The sequence below is a fragment of the Truncatella angustata genome (assembly GCF_020726525.1).
Source record: "Truncatella angustata strain MPI-SDFR-AT-0073 chromosome Unknown BKA67scaffold_2, whole genome shotgun sequence".
Classification (NCBI taxonomy): Eukaryota; Fungi; Ascomycota; class Sordariomycetes; order Amphisphaeriales; family Sporocadaceae; genus Truncatella; species Truncatella angustata.
The window spans coordinates 813364-826954 of NW_025763382.1; the positions used below are offsets into that span (position 1 = coordinate 813364).

General features: G+C 49.8%; 5 protein-coding genes across 5 annotated transcripts; 2 read left to right on the forward strand and 3 right to left on the reverse strand.

Moving 5' to 3' along the window:
* Positions 1 to 77: 77 nt before the first annotated feature.
* BKA67DRAFT_551932 (GMP synthase) lies at positions 78 to 3334 on the reverse strand. The gene is made up of 17 exons (XM_046101796.1): positions 3128 to 3334; positions 2919 to 3066; positions 2828 to 2860; positions 2739 to 2778; positions 2536 to 2693; positions 2355 to 2468; positions 2125 to 2288; positions 1974 to 2070; positions 1768 to 1923; positions 1687 to 1717; positions 1566 to 1636; positions 1454 to 1504; positions 1352 to 1395; positions 1263 to 1301; positions 1015 to 1206; positions 923 to 959; positions 78 to 842 (listed from the first exon to the last, which is right to left on the reverse strand). The coding sequence occupies exons 1-17, from the start codon at positions 3170 to 3172 to the stop codon at positions 523 to 525; spliced, it is 1740 nt and encodes a 579-aa protein (XP_045960678.1). The 5' UTR covers positions 3173 to 3334; the 3' UTR covers positions 78 to 522.
* A 39-nt stretch (positions 3335 to 3373) lies between these two features.
* BKA67DRAFT_156345 (uncharacterized protein) lies at positions 3374 to 4780 on the reverse strand. The gene is made up of 3 exons (XM_046095144.1): positions 4290 to 4780; positions 4163 to 4227; positions 3374 to 4102 (listed from the first exon to the last, which is right to left on the reverse strand). Exons 1-3 carry the CDS (start codon positions 4657 to 4659, stop codon positions 3800 to 3802), a joined length of 738 nt encoding a protein of 245 aa, XP_045960679.1. The 5' UTR covers positions 4660 to 4780; the 3' UTR covers positions 3374 to 3799.
* Positions 4781 to 5608: 828 nt separating this feature from the next.
* On the forward strand, positions 5609 to 6927 carry BKA67DRAFT_156269 (short-chain dehydrogenase). Its single transcript, XM_046095143.1, has one exon. It carries the CDS (start codon positions 5851 to 5853, stop codon positions 6820 to 6822), a length of 972 nt encoding a protein of 323 aa, XP_045960680.1. The 5' UTR covers positions 5609 to 5850; the 3' UTR covers positions 6823 to 6927.
* A 342-nt stretch (positions 6928 to 7269) lies between these two features.
* Positions 7270 to 9271, forward strand: BKA67DRAFT_551944 (uncharacterized protein). Its single transcript, XM_046101797.1, has one exon. The coding sequence runs from the start codon at positions 7583 to 7585 to the stop codon at positions 9113 to 9115; it is 1533 nt and encodes a 510-aa protein (XP_045960681.1). The 5' UTR covers positions 7270 to 7582; the 3' UTR covers positions 9116 to 9271.
* A 548-nt stretch (positions 9272 to 9819) lies between these two features.
* On the reverse strand, positions 9820 to 13301 carry BKA67DRAFT_511940 (adenylosuccinate lyase; the record flags this gene model as incomplete). The annotated part of the gene is made up of 17 exons (XM_046097434.1): positions 9820 to 9980; positions 10120 to 10221; positions 10373 to 10395; positions 10506 to 10536; positions 10662 to 10675; positions 10737 to 10908; positions 11113 to 11187; positions 11311 to 11339; positions 11490 to 11579; positions 11730 to 11770; positions 11882 to 12121; positions 12279 to 12290; positions 12407 to 12532; positions 12653 to 12678; positions 12826 to 12867; positions 12929 to 12948; positions 13075 to 13301. 17 exons carry the CDS (start codon positions 13299 to 13301, stop codon positions 9820 to 9822), a joined length of 1431 nt encoding a protein of 476 aa, XP_045960682.1.
* Between the last annotated feature and the right edge of the window lie 290 nt (positions 13302 to 13591).

Genomic DNA, 13591 nt, shown 5'->3' on the forward strand with positions numbered 1-13591 from the left:
ATCAAATGATTACTATGTATAGGTGGATTAAATACCAGGAACTTTTATGCGTTAATAGCTATGTATTGAATACTGATGTTTGGGCCTTGAATACTCTAACTAGTAGGGTGAGTCGATGTATTGTAGTACCGAAACTATGATTATTTGTGCAACGATGAATCAAGGCTTAGGCGCATATGATTCACATGGAGAGCTTCAAGTTCGACATCCCTCTGAGCATTCCACAATAACCGCCTGGCTGTTTGCCCGCGAACCTTGCCGCTTACGCAAGCTGTCCCGTACATGCCGAACAGCTTTATTTACCCCCAAATGGTTGCTGTTGTCCTGGTTTGCCATTTTGACCCATTTGAGCTCTCTTACCAACGCAAATGATAGAGGCTGGCCTCGAATGTGTACGAAGCGTCAATTGCAATTAACTCCGTGAGATTACTTCATGGCTAAGTTCAAGTCACATTCTTAACACAACTATTAAAGAATACACAACATGCCAGCCGTACTAGGGTCTAGAAAGCAGTCTATTCATTAAATCTGGAAAATTACTCTAGCTCGATAGTGCCTACTGCGAATTAGCACTATTTCTTGGGTACGAAGGCAGTGCAGTGGGATAGTGACAGGATAAGGTGAGAGGGGAAACCGAGGGTTTGTCTTACCTGGAGGTTTCTCGGTTGTGTCGTAAACCACCCTGGAGATGCCATCTACTTCATTGACGATCTTTCTGGAGATAGCTCTGAGGAGGGCCCAGGGGAACTCGAACGGCTCAGCACTCATCATATCCAAGCTCTTGACGGCTCTCAGGATACAAATGTAACCATAAACACGCGAATCACCCATCACGCCCACAGCTGTGACACAAGGCCCAGTCAGCATTTATCTTCGAGTGTAGGACCGCTAATCCGCGTCCAAAGACAAGACAAATACATACCTCTGTTGGTGTCAAGGGCAGCGTATGCTTGAGAGATCTGGTTTAAAGTCAGCGCGAAATCTTTGCCGACAAGGATGTTTGTCCGTCCATACCTCATTATAGAGACCAGCTTCCCTGATCATGGAAACGAAGATGTGGTCGGCCTGCCTGACGATCTCGACTCTTTCAGCAGTGACCTCGCCAAGGATCCTGATGCCGATGCCGGGTCCTGGGAACGGCCACCTCATGACAAGATCTTCATGAATACCGAGTTGGCGACCAAAGCTCCTGACCTCATCCTTGAACTGGGGAAAGTTAGCGACGCGTCAGATTAGATGCTTCAAGGAGTTTGGCTACATACGAGCTCTCGGAGAGGCTCAAGCAACTTGAGCTGTGCTTCCTATAATCCAGGTTAGATCATGCCGTAATCATTCTAACGTTTTCACTTACGCCGTTCTGCATGCGGGCCGGCAATCCACCGGCATTGTGGTGGGCTATGGTAGCGGTCAGCTATTATCTTGGATGGCGAATTTGGGAATTGCAGTAACGTACATTTGATTGTCGCTGATGGACCCTTGAAACTCAGACTCTCGATTAGGTCGGCTAGTCAGAGTCAGTATACCTGTCCTTTGGAACTTGTGCAACAACCAATCATAAAACTGACCGTAGAGAGTGCCTTGAAGGAACCATTCCACCTTGCCGGCCACAGCCGTGTTCTCGGCCTCTTTCTCGATGCTATCAAGTTAGTTCTCTATGGCCAGTAGTGTGTTACACGGCGAGCTTACCGAATAGCCTCCTTCTCGAAGAGATCGATGACTATGCATATTAGTACGATGAGTACACAGGGACGCCCGTAACCAACTTACACAGCCCACCAATGATTTTTCGTTTCGCTTCAGGTTCCACCACACCGGCAAGACGGCTCAGAAAGAGCTCTGCACCATCCACAATGGTCAGGTTGATACCAAGATGTTCCCGAAGCGTCTCTTTAACCTGTGGGCATTCGTTAAGACGCATCAAACCTAGAGAGGTATTAGATCCATCCGTGTTGTGTCATAGGGTATCTCCTTACCAGTATCCACGAGGATAGCATGGAATCGTGAACCAATGGCTTCTTTCATAAGTCGGGCCGCCACCGTGCTGTCAACGCCGCCAGAGACGGCTCCAATCTGTAAACGAGAATTAGTCGGTCACCGGAGTAATGGTCTACGGATAAACCATACGACTTGGGCCTTGTCTCCAACAAGCTTGCGAATTCTGATAATCTCCTTTTCACAGAAGTTCTCCATCTCCCAGTTCGCACGAGCGTTGCAAATGTTCTTGGCAAAATTGCCGAGAACTTCAGTACCCCGGGCTGTGTGCGAAATTTCAGGGTGGAATTGGATTCCTGCCGAAGATAGTGTCAGCTTGTAACGATTGGTCACGCAGGCTTATATCAACAGGGAGGACGAACCGAAGATGGGCTTAGATTCGTGGGCAATGCCAGCAAACTCTGCGTTCTTTGTGCTGGCAATGGTAACGAAACCCTCAGGGAGACGAACAAGTTTGTCGAAGTGGCTCATGATGACTACCGAGACAAGAATGTTAAAACCATGTTCCCAAAAAGCCGCCGCTGTTACGTAAGGCGAACATACCGTGCAGCTTGTCACCGAAGCCCTCGAAAAGACGGTCGACATGGCCACCAACCTGATGGATGGCAAGGTCTGTCTCGCCATACTCGCGCGTGGTTCCACGAGCGACGTTCTCGCCGTTGATGCGCCAAGCAAGCTCTTGGCATCCATAGCAAATTCCCCTGTGACTATGAGCAGATATCTCTGAGTCTGGGATAGAAACCTACAGGATAGGAACTCCCAGATCAAAAACTGCGGGATCAACGTCTTCTCATTGTTAGATTACGAATGCAGCGCGAGGAATCAATCATCTTACGAGGAGCGCCATCATCGTAAACGGAAGAAGGTCCTGAAAGTTGCGTTAGAGAGGCATGAGTCATGGCCATGAAAGTTTTATTTGTACGGACCTCCGCTCAAAATAATGCCAACAGGCTTCCAGGTCAGCTCTGAAAGTTTAGTTGTGCATGAGAGCATCTCAGCATAGACATTGAGAGATCTCAGACGTCGCAGAATGAGATGACTGGTCTGGCTACCGAAGTCCAGGACCAGGATGGTCTGAGCAGGTGTTAGTCAATTCTGAGCGAATTCACAGGCGGGCAAGAGCGGGCGGTTTTACATCAAAGGTGGTGTGCGGCGCAGCCGCTTCGATACTGTCGGCCATCGTGAAAAAAGAGTCCTTAACGAGAACTAGAAATTTAAGGCTTCTCACTGGTCTGTCTGGCTTGGGATGTTTGTTGCTGGACAGGTTGTTGATAAAAGGCTTATAGTGTCACGCAAGATTTTAGCCCCACAGATTTGGGAGTACAGTGCAGCGTGTGGGGAGGTCACATGACCTAAGCCCCTAGATTAGCAGCAAACCAGTGTGGGGATTCGAATGTGCACTGTTATTTTCTAGGCAATCTACAGCAGTGGATAGTACATAGTACTTTTACCCATCAGTAGAGCGGGGAGAAAATCTTTGCTTGTTATATGCATCAACAACGTCCACATCCAATCAAGCAGAATTTTACCTGTGGCTCACCGCTATTAGCTGCTCTGAAATGGAAATGGCGAGCATGTCTTGGGTACTTTGAGATCTAGGAATGGTGCGTCGACCTTGAAAGCGTCTCAGCGCCATGAGCGGTACTCTGCAGCGATTATGTTGTTGAAGCTGAATGTTCGCCTGCGGCTTGTGAACATCGATCTGATCCAGATGCATCAGAGTCAAACTCGAGAAGCGCTTGCGGGCTTCGCACAGGACCGCCTCCAAAGAGTGGCAGCACCCGCCTCCGGGGCAAGTATGGCAGCATTATTTGTCAGAACGTCCTTCGACCAGCTCGCCGAGTTGACAACGGACAACAATTATAGCTGCGCCCATAGCTGTATTTCGGTCCTCTCGCGGCGCTAGAAGTGCCCCCGTCAACAGTGCTGTCTGAGGATCTGACAGTATGCCTTTATCGACGTCAAAGCTTTTGGTTATGAATTCGGGGATGCCGAAAGCCGTGAGCCTCGTTAGCATGTGCGCCGAACCTAGGTATTCATTATCGCCGCCTGAGCCTATCTTGGCGAGGGCGAGATTAATGAATTGTAAGAACTCGTCCTTGTTGAAGAGCTGAATAACCTTTCGTAAGATCAGTGCCTCAATTTCCGGGTTTCTAAGCAAGGAGCCTACCTCAGAGACCATCCCCAGGTCAACCGAAACAGCTGGTGTGACCTGCACACAACGCCAGTGGGCGACTGAGTCGAGGAATGTGTTCGTTGCGCAGCAGTGGCTTTCTGTGGAGGGTGGTGTGGCTTACCTACACCAACGATTAGGCCGTTTCCTGTAATTTTCGTCGTTTCGACTGATATGCAGGAGTTGAACGCTGTTCTCTGAGAAAGCCAACAAGTGACGGACAAGTCAGTGAAATTTGTATGAGACCTCGTTGGAGAAATTCGCGCCTCCCTTGGGTTCGGCAAAACCCAGCTCGAGAGTCGAGACGGATGTTGAGAAAGGCCGTGAATATTACCCGTCCTGGAATGTCCAATAGTAAGTCTTACACAATTGTACTTTGTCATACCTGCATATGAAACATGTTGGGATGTTGTCATTTGAAGTTTCAATAACATCACATACGATCCAATTCCCCCCTCCCTAAAATTGACGTATTTCATAATTCGACTGTCCATTTAACGTCTTAGGTGTACTGAGCATAGCACCAAAACTACAGAAATAGTAGAGATGGGTAAAACAACTGCCCTAGCGAAGTGCTGACTTCTATATTGACTTCACAAGCGAATGTCCCTGCCACCCTTGTCAATACCTGACAGGGGCAGTTAAATTATGCCTGCAACTATAGGACATCCCGCAATTAGGAGTCTTGGCTAGTACTGACAGCGTACCTTTTTCATGTAAGTGTAAGACGACGTGCCTCAGAATGCAAGGGGATCCGTCGGAACAATACAGCTCAATAGTACCACTCCAACAGTTGTCCCCGTGGCTCTCTGCGAATATGGGATACAAACGGATAATGATTGGTTTTCATTCAACGCTATCTCTGTGATTAGAAATAGCCTTGTCCATCCACAAGTATATCCTCGTTTACCACCATCCCCACCATTGTGCGTGCTGCTAGACTTAATATGTGGGCAAGACTTGAAATATACAGCGGAATCGGTAGAGTTCTGACTTCGATTATGTGACGATGCTGATATTTGTTGCATCTTGGGCATGCACTCGACGTGATCATGGAGTTGGAGATTAAGTTGTAGAAGTGGGTCTGTGTGGGTCGCATCTGTAGTTGACGCCCTCGGCACTGGGCAGTCGACTGTACGTTGAGGACTGTAATGAGAATCCCACGCTTCATAAGTGTGATGCATGTCGGTCAAACAAAGCATCCGCAACCTATATGACCGTGGTTTAGAGATTGAAGAGGCCCAGACTGCTACAAGTCCGCACGCATGGTTGCAAGGCCTCTCTGCAGACGTGTAGGTATGGTAGGTAAGCTGCTGATGGCCGCAATGTTTGACCGGCGCCCCCCGCGGCTCCCTTTGTATAAGCCGCCAAAAGGAAGACCAACGATTCAAGGAGCAAACCCGCGGGGGACCGTTTCGCGAAATCGAACTCTGCCTTCCAAACTTTATCCCGATCTTAACTATGCCTTCCAATCTTTCTCCCGATCGATGCTGTACGCTTCTTGTGATTAAACCACACCTAAAGTATAAATCTCGGCGGCCAGTCGCATCCCAAAAACTTTGAATCCATTATGTTGGAGACAGATAGGAAGAGTGACAGCTCTCTGCAAACGCTACCGCCAGACACCGCGACTTAACTGATCTATATCACCAAACTCAAAACGCTGTTGCATTATACTGTCCAGCATGGCACCTTCACGAACCGTCGTCGTCACTGGTGGTACTGCCAATCTTGGATACTTCGCAGCTCTCCAGATCGCTCGAGAGCATCCAGAGTACGCCATCATTCTGTGTTCGCGTACCGATAAAAGCAATGCCGCTGTGGCCATGAACAACACGTTGGGCCGGGAACAAGTGACCTTTCTGCCCTTGGACCTGTCCGACGGGGCCGACGTTCGCCGTTTCGTAGACAACTTTGCCTCTCGGAACTATCCTCTCATTCAGGCTTTGCTCTTGAACGCCGCCCTGCAGTTTCCAGCCGAGATGCACTTGAACGGCGAGGGCTTGGAGTCGACTTTCGCGATCAACCACGTCGGACATGCCTTGCTGTTCCACCTCCTCTGCCCCTACTTGGCTCAGAATGCCCGCGTAGTCCTCACTTCGAGCGGCACTCACGACCCTAAGCAGAAGACTGGACTGCCCGACGCTGTTTATACCACGGCCGAGGATCTCGCGCACCCGCCGCCCGCATCTGTGAACAACCCGAGGGGCCGCCAGCGTTACTCTACTAGCAAGCTGTGCAACGTCCTCTGGGCCTACGCTCTAGCCACGCGACTCAAGGAGCGAGTCCCCGAACGCGGAATTACCGTTAATGCTTTCTGCCCGGGCTTGATGCCCGGCACTGGCCTGGCTCGCGAGGGGACCGGCGTTGAACAGTTCCTCTGGCACAAGGTGCTGCCTCGCATGATCCCGTTGCTGCGCGTCGCAATATCTCCCAACATCTGGAAACCCGAGCAGTCCGGCGCCAACCTTGCTCGGTTGGCCACGGCTGACGACGTCTCTGGCACCACGGGAGAGTACTTCGAAGCAAGGAAGACGATCCCCTCGAGCGAGGATAGCTATGACGTGAAGAAGCAAGACGACCTATGGCAGTGGACCATCAAGTATTGCGCAAACGGGGACCGTAACTTGGAAGCGAAGTTTGAGTCGCTAAAGTAGTGCATGGTTAGAGAAGACGGGGAGTCTAGTTGGGATATTGGGATTGTGTGTCGACACGTTATACTCGACGCTTGAGTAGTTTCATAGAAAGATGTTTTAGAAGTATGTATAAGGACTGCTTTCCTTTGCGCTTTGAATAGTCAAGGTCTGTGAGGCTAACCAAAATGCCGATACCATTGCGAAGTTGTGGCTGGGAATCGAGTAATTTGTCTGCGTAGCTGAAAGGAAAGGAGTTCATGGTACTAACCTAGGAAACAACTTTTTGCTGTTGCTTGCATGTGGCGGCACGGCACGGGATCCAGTGCATGTATGGATTGGACCTAAACTATGGCATGCGTAACGTCAGGAGCTGCCCTGCTGCTACTGTACGTGAGATATGCACGTGCGTACTCCCGCACAGTTTTTGTTTCTGGTTCTTGTTTGTTAAGGTTTCTTTGCTTTTACAAGTGGTTGAACTTGTACCTTAATCATATTATAGCTGCAGGCGCGGAGTAAGTGCAGCTCATGTTCGGGTAGCGGGACTTGAGTTAACACTGCAGCACCCCCCTGTGACCTAGGCCCTTTTACTCTGTATGTTTGCGGGGGGACAAGAAAGCTTCAGTTGAAGGGAAGCTCCACCGCAAAACTCGCAACAAGCCAGGTAGAGTCGTGAGACGAGGTCCTCAATTTCACGTCACACGCGACTATTGCAAGCAAGCCGACTGCTATTCTGTTTTGTCGTTGGACGCCTCTGGCTTCACTCGCCTCAGCCCCGGGCAAAATGAGACCTCCGGCGAAACTCTTCATACGCCGGCCATGTCGCATGCAAGCTCCCACGTCGCGCTTCTTCCACGCATCGCCGCCATTCTCCGGTGCGACCCCTAGCTCAGAACCTCTCCCTATCCCAGCGCGGCCAGCTACAGCTCCTCGGCCCAACATTGACATCAAGCATATACGGCAGAACCCAGCCCTGCACCAGCAAAACTGCATAGAAAGGAACTACGCACCGCAGAGCGCCTACCCTGCGCGCATAAGCGCCTTGCACCAGCAATGGACGGAGCACCAGAAGGAAGCAAGGCATCTACGCGAGCGAAGCAACCTGTTGCGGAGGCAGATTGCGAACCCCACAGCCACACAAGATGACGACGCCCCAGCGATAGAGCAGCTGAAGGACATGAGCAAGGAACAGCTGCTCGCCGAAGCAAAACAGCTGAAGGAGAAGTTGGCCGTCGTCGAGCAAAGCGAGAACCGTCTCACCACCGAGATCGACGACCTGGCGCTGCAAATACCAAACCTGACGAGTGAGGCAACGCCGCGAGGCCACGAAGCTGTCGTCTTGTCATACATCAATGATCATCCCGAACCTGAGCCGTCAGCCTCGGACAGGGTCTGGCGTTCGCATGTGCACATCGGATCAGAACTCGGCCTGCTGGATTTCGCCGGTGCAGCAACATCCTCGGGCTGGGGCTGGTACTACCTTCTAGACGACGGCGCGCAGCTGGAGCAGGCTCTGATCAACTTCGCCCTGTCAGTCGCCACGAAGCACGGCTGGAGGCAGGTGACTCCTCCTAGCATCGTCTATGGCCACATCGCTTCGGCATGCGGCTTCCAGCCCAGAGATCAGAACGGCGAGACGCAAATCTACGCCCTTGCACAGTCGCAGGCAGACCGCGATCGGGGAAAGCCCGAGCTGGTGCTTGCGGGCACCGCAGAAATACCGCTTGCAGGCATGAAGGCGGATACCACCATTGAAGAGAGCGATCTGCCCACGAAGCGTATCGGTGTCTCGAGATGTTACCGAGCTGAAGCTGGCGCTCGAGGCGTCGATACCAAGGGCCTGTACCGGGTGCACGAGTTCAACAAAGTCGAGATGTTTGCTTGGTCGCACCCGGATATGGACGCAACGACCGAGATCTTCGATGAGATACTCGACATACAGACCGAGATCCTACAGATGCTGGGTCTTCATTGCCGGATCCTTGAAATGCCATCAACGGACCTGGGTGCTTCTGCCATGAGGAAGTGCGATATCGAGGCGTTCTTCCCGTCGAGGAGGCAGAAGGATAACGGCTGGGGTGAAGTGACCAGCGTCAGTATTTGCACAGACTACCAAACCAGGAGGCTTGCCACGAAATTCAAGTCGGCCGGAAAGGTCTTCTACCCCTGGACGGTCAATGGCACCGCTCTGGCCGTACCTCGAGTTCTTGCCGCCATACTTGAGAACGGATGGGACGAGTCGAACATGACTGTCAAATTGCCAGAGTGCCTATGGGAACACATGGGCAAGGATAGTATCGGGCTCAAACATCGTTAAAATTTGACTTGAGAAAAGAAATTTTGTAAAGTAGGGAATTTGTAAAATACGACGAACGTATGACACGGGGCATAGGATGTCGGGCCCATCTGCAAAGTCTGACCACTAATACTAATGACAAGAATGATATCACCACATTAAGCCATGCCAAGATATCCGTGAGGTGAATCCATGAGGAAATACTGTACAATACCAACGGAGCAGCTATCCGCCGTTCAATCGCAGTATGCTCTGAATGAACACATGCTACGTTTCGTCCGAGTTAATCCCCAGGCTGGCCAGTCCGTACTGTACCTCAGATTCCTGTGGGCAGCGGGGCTTCCCCCAAAATAGTATCCATCCTCTTCACAATCTTCTCTAGTCTGGCACAAGAGCAGATGTGTGTTTGAAGTCTGAAGGTTTTGTGATCTACTGGCACCCAGAAGCAAACCCAAACCAACGAACCATTGCAAAGCATCACATGCGAGTCACTATCTATCAGCCAGAGGGGGGGTTGTAAACCAAAAGATACCGTCGTTGTGCAAAGTTTGTCTCATTGCTTTTTCTGTCTGTCTACACCGACCTGACTCCCCAACATAAAACGCCCTGAACGCCTCTCATGCAGATGGATAAACTTTTCTACCTCCACCAGTCCACATGCCGCAAATCAGAAAACCAAAGACTTTTTTGACCCTGCTCGAAATGGCTGGCACGCCCGGGCTGCCTTAGACATTGAGCTGAGCAGTGGCAGCACCCTGGATGTGAGACTGGTAGGGCTCGAGCTTCTTTGTCAGGACGCCGCCGCTGCCGCAGAAGCGCTCGACAATCTCGACTGAGCGACCAATGTACAGAGAGGGGTCAAGCATCTGGTCGATCTCGCCGTGAACTATTTGAAGTCAGCATGTTCTGTTGTAGTTTGGCAATATCCGGGGGTAACAGTAGGAGAAACACGAAAGCCATTTATGGCCCCCGTGTTCCTATAAGCATGAAAAACTAAAAAGAAATTGAGAACAAAATTTTCGTACTCGGCTTGAAGTAGTCCGTGGACTTAATGCGGTCGATAAGGTCGTTGGAACCGCCCTCTTGCTTCACGACGGCTGAAGCCTGGTGAGAGAGAACACGAATTTCTAATTATTTTGCAGGTTAGCAATCTCTTCGATCAGAGATCTGGGGTAACGATATAGCCTTTCGAGTGTATTGAAAGGATGAACAGCCACATTCAGCAGCTTCAGCTCCTGAGACGATTCTCGTTAGGAATTAAGAGCGTAGGAGACTGACCTTCATGAGCATCTTGTCGGTTTCTATTTACATAAACATGTCAGCTTCTTGGTCCACGCGCACCTTAAATCTCGGGGTTTTGCAAGTGGTTCCGTAAACCACCTGTCTTTTCTAGAAGGAATGGATGACTTACCCGCCCTTTGCCACGATACGCATGATGATGTCTACACATAATATGTTAGCCTTTCTTATCCTTTTGCTGCCTAGAGCCGGCTGAACGAGTGTAGGAAGACACAAGATAGCCTATGTCTTGTCCACACCCAGAAGAATGTGATTGTTAGCCGCTTACTCTCGGTGGCCATGCTGTACAAAACTCGAATTAGCGTTCCTTTTCTCGTGTGGGAAGGATAAGGTCTTGACATACAATGGCAGCTCGCTCATGACTCGAGAGTTGATAACCTTGGGATAGATAACGAGGCCGTCCGACACGTTGTCCATTCCTATCAGAACAGCATCGGCAAGCAGGAACATCTCAGGGATGTCAATTCTGCGAATGGCGGAGTCGTCCAACGTACGCTCCATCCTACGAGGACATCCTTGTTAGTTTGTCTTTCCGTGACAGCAGGGGATATTATGGGTTACGCCTCGTGCTGCAGCCCATGATACATCGTCGACTAGTATATTGCGAACGACAGAGGAGGTTTGAGGGCTCAGAGCTATATTTTGCACATACCACTGCATTGTGAAGGCTGAGCAGATATTAGTATACGTCACAGAAATAATAGCAAGAGTTCACTGACTGTCCTTGAAATCCATAGGAAGATTTGCGAGCTTACGGCCAAGCGAGCAAATTCGCTCACTTCTCATGGGGTTGCCTGTAGTGATTGAGGTCAGTGTCTACTCTTCCAAAGTTGTCTTGTACGAGTTTGGAAACACATAAGACCATATCGGCGAATGTGCGCCCTGGATGATTTCGAAGGGACAAAATATCTGCTTACGCTTGTACGCCATGGCGCTTGAACCAATTCTACAATATGTCAAATCAGTAAATGCCCTGTTGAAATCGGTTGGAAAATTCGGGAGTAGCAAAGCTCATCCCACGAGCACAAGGATCGACTCGGCCAACATTCGCTTAGGTCGAGCTCGAAATCGCTGGGAAATTCATTGGAGGTCTTACTGGTCTTTCTCAAACGGCTCTTCCATCTCCTTGAGATTTGCTAGGTGGCGAATGTCGGCACAGATCTGCTGTACGCTAGCACCCAATCCACTACAAAACTGTTAGCATTCTTCTTTGGGCTGGGTTGTAGGGTTTTCAGGAGTATTGTGACACAATCACAAAGAGCTTAGCCTCGTATAGGCAATTTACGGTCTGTAGGCATGTTGGAAAGGGCAGGGAATTATCTCAAATATCACCTACCAGATGGCGTTGGCAATACGCAAATCGACCTTTCGGGTGTACTACAGCAATCATATCAGCTATTGTTTCTTTAAGACGAGCGAAAAGCCCGAGTGCCTCTGATGGGCAACGCGCTCCTTGTGATATGTCAATAAGAGGAGAAGATGACCTACCGTCTGGGTGGAGATGTCATAGCAGGCAGGGAAACCGGCCTTGCTGCAAAGAAGCTGGTTCAAACGATCGACCTTGCTGCCATCGTTGTTGAAGATCTCCAAGAAGGAAGCGTGAGTACCAGTCGTACCCTGAGCACCACGGAACCTAAGCTCCTTGCGGACATGCTCAATGTCCTCGAGGTCCATCATCAAAGTCTGAGCCCACTGAGCGGCACGTTTTCCGACAGTAATCAACTGGGCCTGTTACAGTCAAAAGTCAGCCATTTACTGTTTGAGGGTCTGAAGAGTTCTGATTGGGGACACAGTGAGCCATTTCAATGGTCTGTTGCCTCAGATAGGCCCTTGGGTCCTCTAGGGTAGGTTCTGACATAAGAAAAAGACTCTATGAGATGCTTACAGGTTGATAGTGCTGAATAAAATTGACGTTAGCTGGCATTCTTTGGTATGCTCCTAATAATGCTTTCTGGCACGAAAGTGAACCAGAGCGCAGCCACAACTCAAACACCACGGAAAGAATGGACTTACAGTGAAACCAAGAGTGGGAACAGCCTTGTGCTTCTCAGCGAAAGCAGCAAGATTGTGGATGACCTTGGCCAACTTGGGTATCAGCAGATCCATGGCGTCTCTCATTAGTATCAATTCCGCGTTATCCTAAAAGAAGGCATATCAGAGTCCAGCCCAGGAAAATAGAATGACCATTTTCAGGTCCCCTTGTTGGAGTCGCGGGCAAGTTGCTGAGAACTGCCAAAAGGGCGTGCTGGGTTTACGTACAGTAACATAACACGAAGTAGCACCATCTGTGGAACAAAAATCAGCATACGTCTCTCTTAGCGGCTCGATAAGTCTTAGGCAGTTTATGAGTGCCTTCTCTTTCCTTGTTCTTGTATAGACACCTACACGCATGGAGAGAAGGCTGTAAAAGAGCTTAGGAGGAGTTCACTTACAATGGATGATGGGAGCAGCAGCCGGAGCAACCTGGCCAAAAGCTGGGCAATCAAGGTCAGTATTACTAAATCAATACGGCAGGAGAATATCAAGTGAGCATACCGTGCACATGTGCCATTACGCTGTCAAGTATTAATAGTTAGTAATTGCCATTTCTAGCTGATTTTGGGGGGTTTCATAGGGATTCCATAGGTATTACAAAACAATCACAAAGAAAGGGGCAAGAGTTGAACTCGAATATTACTTACTCGTGTCGTCGACGCTTCTCCTCGACGGCAGCAACTCCAAAGTCATCGTTAGTGACAGTGAGGTGCTCTCGCATTTGTGTGAGGGCGTCATCGGTAATGGTATCAATACCAAGATCCTTCTCAGCCTCTGCAAGGTACAGCCATAGCTTGCGCCAGGTGCTGTGGCGGGAGCGCTGGCTGAAGAGCTTCTTCATCTCATCGCTAGAGTAGCGAGAGTCAAGCTGCATCACCAATTAGCTTATGTTTATGTTATATTTGTCGTGTTAAATGCTGAGAAACGAAGGTCCCTTCTGAGTATCCATGATTGTAGTACCACTAGCTGGAATGTCTCAATTCAAGGCATCAAGTTGCCCGAATCAGACATCATCTCCTTTCCTGGCGAAAAACAGTTGCTGTTTTCAGATCTTCTAGATCTCCCTCATCTGACATGCATGACTCGACGGAGTGTTCATCTGAAGATATTACGCAACCCAAGCCAGTAGTATGCCTATTCAGTCCATCATGACAACTCGAACAT

What these genes read in the sequence shown, in the direction of transcription:
- BKA67DRAFT_156269 (XM_046095143.1), top strand. Translation starts at nt 5,851, where the DNA reads ATGGCACCTTCACGAACCGTCGTCGTCACTGGTGGTACTGCCAATCTT.
- BKA67DRAFT_551944 (XM_046101797.1), top strand. Translation starts at nt 7,583, where the DNA reads ATGAGACCTCCGGCGAAACTCTTCATACGCCGGCCATGTCGCATGCAA.
- BKA67DRAFT_156345 (XM_046095144.1), bottom strand. Translation starts at nt 4,659, where the DNA reads ATGGACAGTCGAATTATGAAATACGTCAATTTTAGGGAGGGGGGAATT. An exon ending in CGGCCTAATCGTTGGTGTAG is followed by an intron (nt 4,228 to 4,289) that starts GTAAGCCACACC and finishes TCCTCGACTCAG; the next exon opens with TCGCCCACTGGCGTTGTGTG. An exon ending in ACCTGGGGATGGTCTCTGAG is followed by an intron (nt 4,103 to 4,162) that starts GTAGGCTCCTTG and finishes AAGGTTATTCAG; the next exon opens with CTCTTCAACAAGGACGAGTT.
- BKA67DRAFT_551932 (XM_046101796.1), bottom strand. Translation starts at nt 3,172, where the DNA reads ATGGCCGACAGTATCGAAGCGGCTGCGCCGCACACCACCTTTGAT. An exon ending in CTTCGGTGACAAGCTGCACG is followed by an intron (nt 2,469 to 2,535) that starts GTATGTTCGCCT and finishes TTGTCTCGGTAG; the next exon opens with TCATCATGAGCCACTTCGAC. An exon ending in CGGCCCGCATGCAGAACGGC is followed by an intron (nt 1,302 to 1,351) that starts GTAAGTGAAAAC and finishes CCTGGATTATAG; the next exon opens with GAAGCACAGCTCAAGTTGCT.